Raw genomic sequence first — 12272 nt, forward strand, 5'->3', positions numbered from 1 at the left:
GCCTGCGACTTTTGAAAGAATGATGGGCAGTGTCCTCAGGGGACTTAAATGGCACATCTGTCTTTGCTATTTAGACGACATAGTTGTATTCTCGGCGAATTTCGAAACTCATCTTTCCCGTCTGGAACAAGTTCTCCAGTGCCTTACGGCAGCCGGGTTGCAACTTAACTTCAAGAAATGTCGTTTTGGCGCCCGCAAACTCACAATTCTCGGCCACGTCGTTTCAAAAGAAGGAATATCGCCAGATCCTGCCAAACTGCGTGCCGTTGCTGAGTACCCCAAGCCTACTACCCTAAAGGAGCTTCGTAGTTTCATAGGCTTGTGTTCCTATTTTCGGCGTTTCATTCGCAATTTTGCCTCTATAATTGCCCCTCTGACTCAGCTTCTCTCCCGTAGCACGGACCTCTCTGGCTGGAATTCCCACTGCGATGAGGCATTCACGGCGCTACGCCGGCTACTCATCTCTCCGCCAGTTCTCCGCCACTTCGATCCCAATGCACCCACTGAAATTCACACGGATGCAAGCGGTGTCGGCCTCGGTGCCATTCTCGCTCAACGCAAGGATGGCTGCGACGAGTACGTTGTCGCCTATGCCAGCCGTACACTAACGAAGGCAGAGTCCAACTATTCCGTCACGGAAAGGGAGTGCTTGGCTATCATTTGGGCTATAGAAAAATTTCGCACCTACCTTTACGGACGCCAGTTTGATGTTGTCACAGATCACCATGCCTTATGCTGGTTAGCGTCCATGAAAGATCCTACTGGCCGCCTCGCTCGTTGGGCTTTACGCCTTCAGGAATACGATATCCGTGTTGTTTATCGCTCAGGACGCAGACATTCAGACGCCGATGCACTATCCCGTTCTCCACTGCCTCCTGACCTTGCCTGCTTATCAACTGCCATTTGCGATTCGTCATCGTTGAGCATCACTGACATGCCATCCGAACAGCGCAAGGATCCCTGGATCAATTCTTTGCTCGAGGTCCTCTCTCACAGTTCGTCAGAAACGACTTCACGCTCCCTCTCTCGTCAAGCAAGACACTTTGCTGTCCGTGAAGGCTTGTTGTATCGCCGCAATTACGTGACGGATGGCCGTAGGTGGCTCCTTGTCATCCCTCGTCATTTGCGTTCGGACATCTGCGCTGCCTTTCACGATGACCCCCAGTGTGGCCACGCTGGAGTATTTAAGACTTACTCTCGCCTTCGTCTAAGATACTACTGGCGCGGCATGTATCGGCACGTTCGCCAGTACGTTCGGTCATGCACCACGTGTCAACGACGCAAGACGCCTTCTCACAGCACTGCTGGCCCTTTGCAACCCTTACCCTGCCCAGCGAGACCATTCGACCGCGTCGGAATTGATATTTATGGTCCTCTACCCAACTTTCTTCGAGGCAACCGGTATATTATCGTCGCCGTGGATCATTTAACACGCTACGCTGAAACATCTGCGCTGCCTGCTACCACTGCGAAAGACGTTGCGTCCTTTCTTCTTCACCATCTCATTTTGCGACACGGTGCACCTCGTGAATTACTCAGTGACCGTGGACGCGTGTTTCTCTCGAACGCCGTCGACGAGCTACTCAAGGCATGTCGCACTGTCCATAGGAAATCCTCGGCATACCATCCCCAAACCAATGGCATGACAGAACGCTTTAACCGTACCCTTGGAGATATGCTTGCCATGTACGCCTCTGACGACCACACTAATTGGGACCAAGTGCTCCCTTTTGTCACGTACGCGTACAACTCTGCGCCACAAACAACCACTGGCTTTTCTCCTTTCTTCCTTCTGTACGGACGTGAGCCATCATGCTCCATTGACACCATTCTCCCTTACAAGCCTGATGTTTCCGAAGCGACGCCTGTTTCCGAAGCAGCTGCTTATGCCGAAGAGTGTCGTCAACTCGCTCGCTCATTTACCGCACAAGACCAATGGCGCCAGAAAACTGATCACGATTCCTCTGCGTCTACTGTACACTATAACCCAGGAATGCTGGTTTGGCTCTGGGTCCCGTCTACCCCTCCCGGTCTTTCCCCGAAGCTTTCGTCGAAATACCATGGCCCCTACCGTGTGGTGCGGCAAACATCTCCTGTCAACTATGAAGTTGAGCCCATTGATCCACCCTCGGACCAACGCTGCCGTGGGCGTGAAACAGTACACGTATCACGCCTCAAACCGTGCTATGACCCCCTTGTCGTGTCCTTTCCCTAGGTCGCCAGGTTGGCTCCTTTCTGCGCGGGGAGTAATTGTACCGAAGCATAGTGGCGCCAGCTCTGTGCCAGCGTGAAAGAAGACGTTGACGTCCGTGTGTGGCTCATGCTTGCCGGGTTCCTGCCTGTACCAGCTTGTTGCGGCTAACGTTTCTGGAATAATAACCTGTGTTTTTACGCAACCTTGCTCGTTGCAATATATATATATATATATATATATATACACAAACTTTCTTTAGCCTTATATTTAGCCATATAGGAAGGCTACAATTTTTGCTTCAACTTTCCTAAACCTTCTTGCAGTGGGTTGATTATTTGATACAAGGTGTTTGATACAAGGTATATATATATATATATTGCTGTTAATCTAGAATTATAAGGACCTCTCCTCTGTGAGTAAGTATGGAGAGGGAATAGAACGGATGGCCCCGACCCACAACCCTGAGATATAGACTGCTTTGCGCAAGTCTACTGCACAATGCACATACCAGTGTGCAAGCTACCCACCACATAGGATATGCAATTTCTGTGAATGAATGATATGCAAAACATTATTGAGTCTGCGGTCATCCCTCTGCTAGAGAAAGAATTCACATCCGTATAACACTATTTTGTGTATACTGGATTAAAATTTTTCATGCCAATCACCAAAAAGCCTGGCATCACTGATATTATTAAGAATATTCTAGTACTAATAATTATACTAATAATAATAGGTAAAATGTAATAGGTGACCCATTAAAAGTGTGTGCCCATTTCATTCGCATTGGAAAAGGCACATTGATGATACTGAGTGATGGCCCTACCTCTTTTGCAGCACAGAGTGTAGCACTACAGCTGCACTGGAAACCAGGTAACAATGCATCCCCAAGAAGAAACCTACTGCGGGATATTTTGGTAATCTTCCTGTTTCCACTGATGTCATTCATATTGTAAATAAAGTTCAGCATTTAACACCAAGCGCAGCATTCTGTAAATTGATTGTCATAATATTACTGACTGCAACCAAAAAGACAATATGATCAACTTGTCAGAATTTATTTTTCACTTCACTTTTTATAAGTTAAACTTGTATCATGTGGGCTGCAATGCTGCAGTAACACTAAATTTAAGAGGAAGGCTACAATTTTCACTTCATGTTTTATAAACATGTGAGCAGTGGGGTGCGAATTTTCAGCATCGCTCACTTTTCTAGAAAGGACAATTTTCCTTTCCTATTTTATAAACCTTTAAGCAGTTGGTTGCAAATCTGTCGCAATGCTGAATTTTCAAGGAAGGCTACAATTTTTGCTTCAACTTTCCTATACCTTCTTGCAGTGGGTTGATTATTTGATACAAGGTGTTTAACGTCCCAAGTATGCAGTGGGTTGCGAATCTGCAGCAATGCTCGATTTTCTAGAAAGGCTGATATTTTCACTTCAACTTTCCTAAACATGTATGCAATGAGTTTCAAATTTGCACCAGTGCTCACATTTCTAGGAATGCTACAATTTTCGCTTCTAGTTTTATCAGCTCTATGCAGTGTGTTCCGAATCTACAGCGACGCTCAATTTTCTAGGAATACTGCAACTTTCACTTTACGTTTTATAAACCTGTATTCAGTAGTTTGTAAAGCTGCAGAAACGCTGAATTTCACGGAAGCCTACAATTTTCATTTTAACATTTATAAACCTGTATGCAGTGATTTTTAAAATTCAGCGGCTACGCTAAATTTTCAAGGAATGCCACAATGTTCCCTGCCCAATTTATAAAGCTTCATGTATTGGCTAGCGATTCTGTGGCAGTGCTCATTTATCTAGGAATGCTACAATTTTCACTTCAACTTTCATAAACCTGAATACAGTGGGTTGCAAATCTGTAGAAACACTCAATTTTAAAGGCAGGCTACCATTTTCACATTAAGTTTTATAAACCTGTATGCAGTGGGTTTAGTAGCTGCAGCAACACTAAATTTTAGGGGAAGGCTGCATTTTCACTTCCAAGTTTTAAAAACCTGTATGCAGTGGGTTGCAAATCTAAAACAATGGTGAAATTCGTAAAAAGGCTACAATTATCACTTCAATTTTCATAAACTTGTATGCAGTGGGTTGTGAATCTGCAGCAACACTCGCATTTCTAGGAAGGCTACAATTATCACTGCAACTTTCATAAACACGTATGCAGTGTGTTGCACATCTGCAGCAACGCTCAATTTTCTAAAAGTGCTATAATTTTCACTTCAAATTTCTTAAACCTCTATACAAAAGGTTGCAAAGCTGCAGCAGTGCTTAATTTTCCAGGAATGCTACAACTTTCGCTTCAAGTTTTATAAACCTGTTGCTTAATCTTCTATCGATTTTCTAGGAATGCTACAATTTTATCTTTTCATTTTATAAACCTGAATGCAGTGGTTGCAAAACCACAGAAATGCCCCTTGTTCTGAAAGGCTACAATTATCACTCCAACGTTCATAAACCTGTATGCAGTGGGTCGCAAAGCTGCAGTAACACTCAGATATTTGAAAGGCTACAATTATCAAATTAAGTTTTTTAAATCTGTATGCAGTGGGTTATGAATCTGCAGCAACGCACGATGTTCAAGGAGAGCGACAATATTCACAATAAATTTTATAAACCTGTATGCAGTGCGTTGCGAATCTGAAGCAACGCTCAATTTAATAGAAAGGCTACAATTTTCACTTCTAAGTAGTGAAAACCTGTATGCAGTGGGTTGCAGACTGCAGCAAAACTCAGATTTCTAGGAAGGCTACAATTTTCATTCTAGGAAGGCTACAACGCTTGATTTTTAGAAAGGCCAGAACTTTCACTTTAAGTTTTGTAAAGCTGCATGTAGTGTTTTGCGAATCTACAGCAAAGCTCGATTTCGTTGAGCAGGTGCAGTTTTCTTTTCACGTTTTATAAAGCTGCATGCAGTGATTTGCGAATCTGCAGCAGTGCTCAATTTTCTAATCATGCTACAATTTTCACTTCAACTTTCATAAACCTGTATGCAGTGGGTTGCGAATTCTGCGGCTATGCTGAATTATCAAGGAAGGCTACATTGTTCACGTCAAATTTTATAAAGCCACATGCAGTGGTTTTTGAATCTGCAGCAGTGCCTAATTTTCTAGGAATGCTACAATTTTCACTTCAAATTTTACAAACCTGCATACAGTGAGTTGCAAAGCTGCAACAACGCTCAGTATTGAAGGAAGGCAACAATTTTCATTTCCAAGTTTTAAAAACCAGTATACAATGGGTTGCGAACTGCAGCAAGGATCAATTTTCTAGGAAGGCTGCAATTTCCACTTTACATTTTATAAGCCTGTATGCAGTGGGTTGCATGGCTGCAGCAATGCTGAATTTTCAAGGAAGGCTACAATTTTCATTTTAACTTTCATAAACCTGTATGCAGTGAGTTGAAAATTCTGCGGCTACGCTAAAGTTTAAAAGAATGCCACAATGTTTACTTCCCAATCTTTAAGGCTGCATGCAGTGGCTTGCGAATCTGCAGCAGTGCTCAATTTTCTAGGAATGCTGCAATTTTCACTTCAACTTTTATAAACCTGTATGTAGTAGGTTCCGAACCTGCAGAAACTCAGATTTTTAGGAAGGCTACAATTTCCCCTTCAACTTTCATAAAACAGTATGGTTGCACATCCGAAGCAGTGCTCGATTTTCTAGAAAGGCTACAACTTTCCCTTCAAGTTTTGTAAAGCTGCATGCAGTGTGGTGCGAATCTACAGCAACATTCAAATTTCTATGAATGCTGCAGTTTTCCGTATACGTTTTATAAACCTGTATGCAGTGGGTGTAAAGGCTGCAGCAATGTTGAAATTTCAAGGAGGGCTACACCTTTGACTAACTTTCATAAATCTGTATGCAGTGGGTAGCAAACTCTGCAGCTACGCTGAATTTTCGAGGAAGGCTGAAATGTTCACATCACATTTTGTAAACCTGTATGCAGTGGTTTGCGAACTGCAGCAACGATAGAGTTTAAAGGAAGGCTACAATATTCACAATACGTTTTATAAACCTGTATGCAGTGGGTTGCGAATGTGCTGCAACACTCAATTTTAAGAGAAGGCTAGATTTTCACTTCTAAGTTTTAAAAACCTGTATGCAGTTGGTTGCAAAAGTGCAGCAAAGCTGAATTTTGTAGAAAGGCTACAATTATCACTTTTACTTTCGTAAACCTGTATTCAGTGGGTTGCGAATCTGCAGCAACACCCACATTTCTAGGAAGGCTGCAATTTTTACTTCAACTTTCATAAACTTGTATGTAGTGTCTTGCGAAGCTGCAGCAACGCTCAGTTTTCTAGAAAGGCTAAAATTTTCACTCAAGCTTTCTTAACCTCTATACAGTGGGTTGCAAAACTGCAACAGTGCTCAATTTTCTAGGAATACTACAATTTTCACTTCAAGTTGCAAAAACTTGTTGCCTAGACTTCTATCAATTGTCTAGGAATGTTACAATTTTCACTTAACGTTTTATAAACCTGAATGCAGTGGGTTGCAAAACCGCAGAAATGCTCTATGTTCTAGAAAGGATACAATTATCACTTCAACTTTCATAAACCTGTATGCAGTGGGTGGCGAAGCTGAAGCAACACTCAGATTTCAAGGAAGGCTACAATTTCCAAATTAAGTTTTATAAACCTGTATGCAATGGGTTGTGAAATGGCAGCAATGCTCAATTTTTAAGGAAAACTACAATTTTCACGTTAAATTTTATAAACATACAGTGAGTTGTGAATCTGCAGCAACGCTCAATTTTCTGGAAAGGCTACAAATTTCACTTCCAAGTTTTGAAAACCTCTAATCAGTGGCTTGCAAACTACAGCAACGCTCAATTTCCTAGAAAGGTTACAATTATCACTTCAACTTTCATAAACCTGTATGCGATAGGTGTTGATTCTGCAGCAAAAGTCGGGTTTCTAGAAAGGCTACAACTTTCACTTCAACTTCATAAACATTGTTGCAGTGGGTTGTGCATATGAAGCAGTGCTCCATTTTTTATAAAGTCCAGAACTTTCACTTTAAGTTTTATAAAATTGCATGCAGTGCGTGGGCAACCTACAGGAACGCTCAATTTTCATAAACAGCTGCAATTTTCCCTTCACGTTTTATAAACTGCATGCAGTGGTTTGCGAATTTTCAGCAGTGCTCAATTTTCTAATCATGCTACAATTTTCACTTCAACTTTCATAAATCTGTATGCAGTGGGTTGCGAATTCTGCGGCTATGCTGAACTTTCACGGAAGGCTACATTGTTCATATCAGATTTTATAAAGCCGCATGCAGTGGCTTTCGAATCTGCAGCAGTGCCTAATTTGCTAGGAATGCTACAATTTTCACTTCAAATTTCATAAACCTGTATACAGTGAGTCTCAAAGCTGCAACAACGCTCAATATTAAAGGAAGGCAACAATTTTCACTTCCAAGTTTAAAAAAACCTGTATGCAATGGGTTGTGAACTGCAGCAACGATCAATTTTCTAGGAATGCTGCAATTTTCATTTTATAAGCCTGTATGCAGTGGGTTGCATGGCTGCAGCAATGCTGAATTTTCAAGGAAGGCTACAATTTTCATTTTAACTTTCATAAACCTGTATGCAGTGATTCCAAAATTCTGCGGCTACGCTAAAGTTTAAAGTAATGACACAATGTTTACTTCCCAATTTTTAAAGCTGCATGCAGTGGCTTGCGAAGCTGCAGCAGTGCTCAATTTTCTAGGAATGCTACAATTTTCACTTCAACCTACATAAATCTGTATGCAGTAGGTTACGAACTGCAGCAACGATCAATTTTAAAGGAAGGCAACAATTGTCACATTAAGTTTTACAAGCCTGTATGCAGTTGGTTAGAATCTGCAGCAACTCATTTTTAAAGGAAGGCTACATTTGCACTTTCAGGTTTTAAAAAAACTGCATGTACTGCATTGAAATGCTGCAGCAACGATCGATTTTCTAGAAAGGCTACAATTATCGCTTCAACTGTTTAAAACCTCTATTATAGTGTACTAGAATATTGGTAGTGTGTTCAGGCACCCTCTCTCACCATGCATCGCGTGAAGCGGCGCACGTGGACAAAATCCGGTTCTTAAGGCGGTGCTGCCGTAGCATGGACTGGCAGGATCGTCAGCTCTGCGCTACTCTGCCCTCTGGGGTGCTGTTCAGAGTTTGCTTGTGTTTGCGCCCACTTAACGAAAGTTTTTCTGGCAATGTTTTTGTTGGCCACGTGACAGTGAGGCAATGCTGAGTCATCGGCGGAAACTACACTGCTTTGCACCTAGGTGCGAAACAGTGCCTACCATTGGAAAAAGGTGAGCAGCCGTCGCTTTTCACTACACGCAAAGACGAAGCACGGAGGAAGATTTGGGAACAGAATTTACATCGAAAAAATATGGGACCTTGAACGAAAGCTGCCTTGTATGTGAGGTACACTTCGAGCCTTCATGTGTTCTCGGAGAATACGTGCACGTTATAAACGGCGAAGAAGTTCGCGTACCACGTAGGGGGAGACCACAGCTAACACCGTGCCGATGTTACTGCCCAACGCTCCAAGCTACTTATCAAACAAAGCGCCGCATCCAAGAGCTCCGATAAAGCGGAAGACCTCGGCGGTCGAATCTACCATCTCCAAGAAAATTGCAGCACCCTGTGTTGACGGTGAGGCCACTGATTCAGCTTCATCGATGGACCTTCCTGCTGACTACGAACCCGAGGTGGCGAACACTACAGGGACTGTAGCTTCGCTAGAACGCTTACTTGAGCTTTGTTTACCTTCAGTTTATATGAGCTGGATCTCACCGCATCTCGTGTCAAAGAGATCGGTAATTTACGTGCTGTCAAGACTTCATTTTTTTCGTGAAGGGTGTCAACCAGTGTGAGAGGCAATCCGAAAAAAAAAAGCTGCACGCAAAAATCAGTCGGTGTTCATATAAACGTGCCACCGTGATGAAGTGATCGTGAACTAATAATTCCACGGAATGGCGACGAATTTGATCAGTGTAACTGCTAACTGCAGTATGCGCGCTCGTAAATAAAGGGTTTCTTCTTACAGTCTGACAGTGGTGCCAATTGATGTTTCTTTTTGACTGTACAGTGCAGTAATCCGGCCACAGCGGCAGTATTTTGGTGGGCGCGTTATGGTTTAAGAACCAAAGATTGTCAAAAGTATTCCCAAGTCTTCAGCTACAGCGTGCATCTCAATCAAATAGCAGTTTTGTCACTTTAGCCACATAATTACAATTGCATAATGCAACAATCGACAAGAACGGGGCCGTGCGCGTAACGAAATAAGTCGAAGCTGTCGCAGTGTGCAGACTACGACTCCATAAAGCAGTAATATAACAAGAAACTTTCGCGTTTACAGATGCTCCTTCAATACTTCGATCTTCCTAATTACTTATTATTTCACCAACCGAGCTTCAAAAACTGCGGGCTGTTTCCCCAGGGATGACTGCTTCGCCGTCGTTTGTTAATACCTACATTCGGACCGTGCGTCGCGGCTTTGACATTTCGTTTTCTTTTGAATGCAGTACTAACACACCCATTCAGAAAGCTTTTCGCGGACGTGTCAGCAATTAAACACAAGACTATTAATCGTGACGTATGCAAACGCATACGTCACGATTACTATATGCCTACGTCACGCATACTATAAGAACTAGCAGTAACCCAGATGACACCCAACCAGTAATGATAGAAGAAGTCAGAAAAGTTTTGGAAAGCATGCAAAGAGGCAAAGCTGCTGGTGAGGATCAGGTAACATCAGATCTGCTGAAAGATGGAGGACAGATTGTGTTAGAAAAACTAGCCACCCTGTTTACGAGGTGTCTCCTGACGGGAAGGGTACCAGAGTCTTGGAAGAACGCTAACATCATCTTAATACATAAGAAAGGAGATGAGAAGGACTTGAAGAGTTACTGGCCAATCAGCTTGCTCTCTGTGGTATACAAGCTATTTACAAAGGTATTGGCTAACAGAGTAAAGATAACATTGGAATTCAATCAACCAAAGGAACAAGCCGGGTTTTGAACAGGCTACTAAACAATTGACCACATTCATACTATCTATCAGGTAATAAAGAAATGCTCAGAATATAACCAACCACTATACATAGACTTCATGGATTACGAGAAGGCGTTTGATTCAGTAGAAATATCAGCCGTCATGCAGACACTGCGTAATCAGGGCGTATATAAAGTATATGATTGATTTGTTGGGTGTAACGTCCCAAAACCACCATATGGTTATGAGAGACGCCGTAGTGGGGGGCTCCGGAAATTTCGACCACCCAGGGTTCTTTAACGTGCACCGAAATCTGAGTACATGGGCCTACAACAATTCCGCCAGCATCAGAAACGCAGCCGCCACAGCTGGGATTCGATCCCACGACCTGCGGGTCAGCAGCCGAGTACCTTAGCCACTAGACCACCGTGGTGGGGCTAGATAAAGTATATATAAACATTCTAGAAGAAATCTACAGGGGATCAACTGCTACCATAGTGCTTCATCAAGAAAGCAACAGAATACTAATCAAGAAGGCTTTAAGGCAGGGGGACACAATCTCCCCAATGCTATTTACCGCGTGCTTACAGTAGGTTTTCAGAAGTCTAGAATGGGAACAGTTAGGGATAAGAGTTAATGGAGAGTACCTTAGTAACCTGCGCTTTGCCGACTACATTGCATTGCTGAGTAACTCAGGGGACGAATTGCAACTCATGATTACGGAGTTAGACAATGAGAGCAGAAAGGTGGGTCTTAAAATTAATCTGCAGAAAATGAAAGTAATATACAACAACCTTGGGAAAGAGCAGCGCTTCGAGATACGTAATAGTGCACTTCAAGTTGTAAAAGACTATGCCTACTTAGGGCAGGTAATAACCGAAGAGCCGAACCACGAGATTGAAGTAACTAGAAGACTAGGAATGGGGTGGAGCACATTCAGCAAGCACTCTCAAATTATGACAGGTAGATTGCCACTATCCCTCAAGAGGAAGGTATATAACAGCTGTATCTTGCCGGTGCTTAGCTACGGAGCAGAAACCTGGAGACTTACAAAGAGGGTTCAGCTTAAATTGAGGACGACGCAGCGAGCAATGGAACGAAAAATGGTAGGTGTAACCTTAAGAGACAAGAAGAGAGCAGAGTGGATTAGGGGACAAACGGGGGTTAAGGATATCACAGTTGAAATAAAGAAGAGGAAATGCGCATGGGCCGGACATGTAGTGCGTAGACAGGATAACCGCTGGTCGTTAAGGGTAACTAACTGGATTCCCAGAGAAGGCAAGTGGGTTAGGGGGAGACAGAAGGTTAGGTGGGCAGATGAGATTAAGAAGTTTGCGGGTATAAATTGGCAGCAGCAAGCACAGGACCGGGCTAACTGGCGGAACATGGGAGAGGCCTTTGTCCTACAGTGGACGTAGTCAGGCTGATGATGATGATGATGATGATGATGATGATGATGATGATGATGATGATGATGCAAACGCATGTCACGGGATCGAATCCCGGCCGCGGCGGCTGCATTTTCGGCGGAGGCGCAAATACTGAGGTGCGTGTACCTAGATTTCGGTGCACGTTAAAGCACCCCTGGTGGTCTAATTTCCGTAGCACTCCTCTATGGCATCTCTCATAATCATATGGTGGCTTTGGGACGATAAACTCCTACTATCACTAATATCAAAGCACAGAAGTATATAAAGGAATATGCGTGAGGTGACAGCCTATGCTGATGTGGCGCCATCTCGCGGCTGTCAATACCAACTGCGGCAGCCACGGCTCCTTCCTGAACACACTACCCCATTTTCTAGTAAACTATACCTGTATTGCAGTGTCTACAAATATACTGCCTAGCGTGCTGAGCGCGCGCATTCCGAACTACAGAGGCTGTCTGCGCATGTGATGACTGCACTCAGATGCCACAAGCGGCGCTGCGTGTCGAGAGGGGGCACGAACGCGCGAAATTCTTCTCGTCCTGTTGCTGCCGGAGCCTCGCCACGTTTAAAATCAGTGTGTGACAGCTGCAATCTGATTTACTGCGAAGATCGACGGGGCCATATGTACACTGAAAC

At 43.5% G+C, this 12272-nt stretch overlaps 1 protein-coding gene across 2 annotated transcripts in view; it reads left to right on the forward strand.

Annotated features, from left to right (window-relative positions):
• Positions 1–3174, forward strand: part of LOC119176702 (uncharacterized) — a 54471-nt gene extending 51297 nt beyond the window's left edge. The window contains exon 8 of one of the 2 annotated variants that reach the window (XM_075876747.1): positions 3032–3174. In XM_075876747.1, coding sequence (XP_075732862.1) covers positions 3032–3150 — 119 coding nt within the window. In that variant the 3' untranslated portion in view covers positions 3151–3174. The remainder of the gene's footprint in view (positions 1–3031) is intronic. The other variant, XM_075876748.1, reaches the window with a different exon arrangement.
• Positions 3175–12272: the final 9098 nt, after the last annotated feature.

Source organism: Rhipicephalus microplus, chromosome X (assembly GCF_043290135.1).
Source record: "Rhipicephalus microplus isolate Deutch F79 chromosome X, USDA_Rmic, whole genome shotgun sequence".
Taxonomy (NCBI): Eukaryota; Metazoa; Arthropoda; class Arachnida; order Ixodida; family Ixodidae; genus Rhipicephalus; species Rhipicephalus microplus.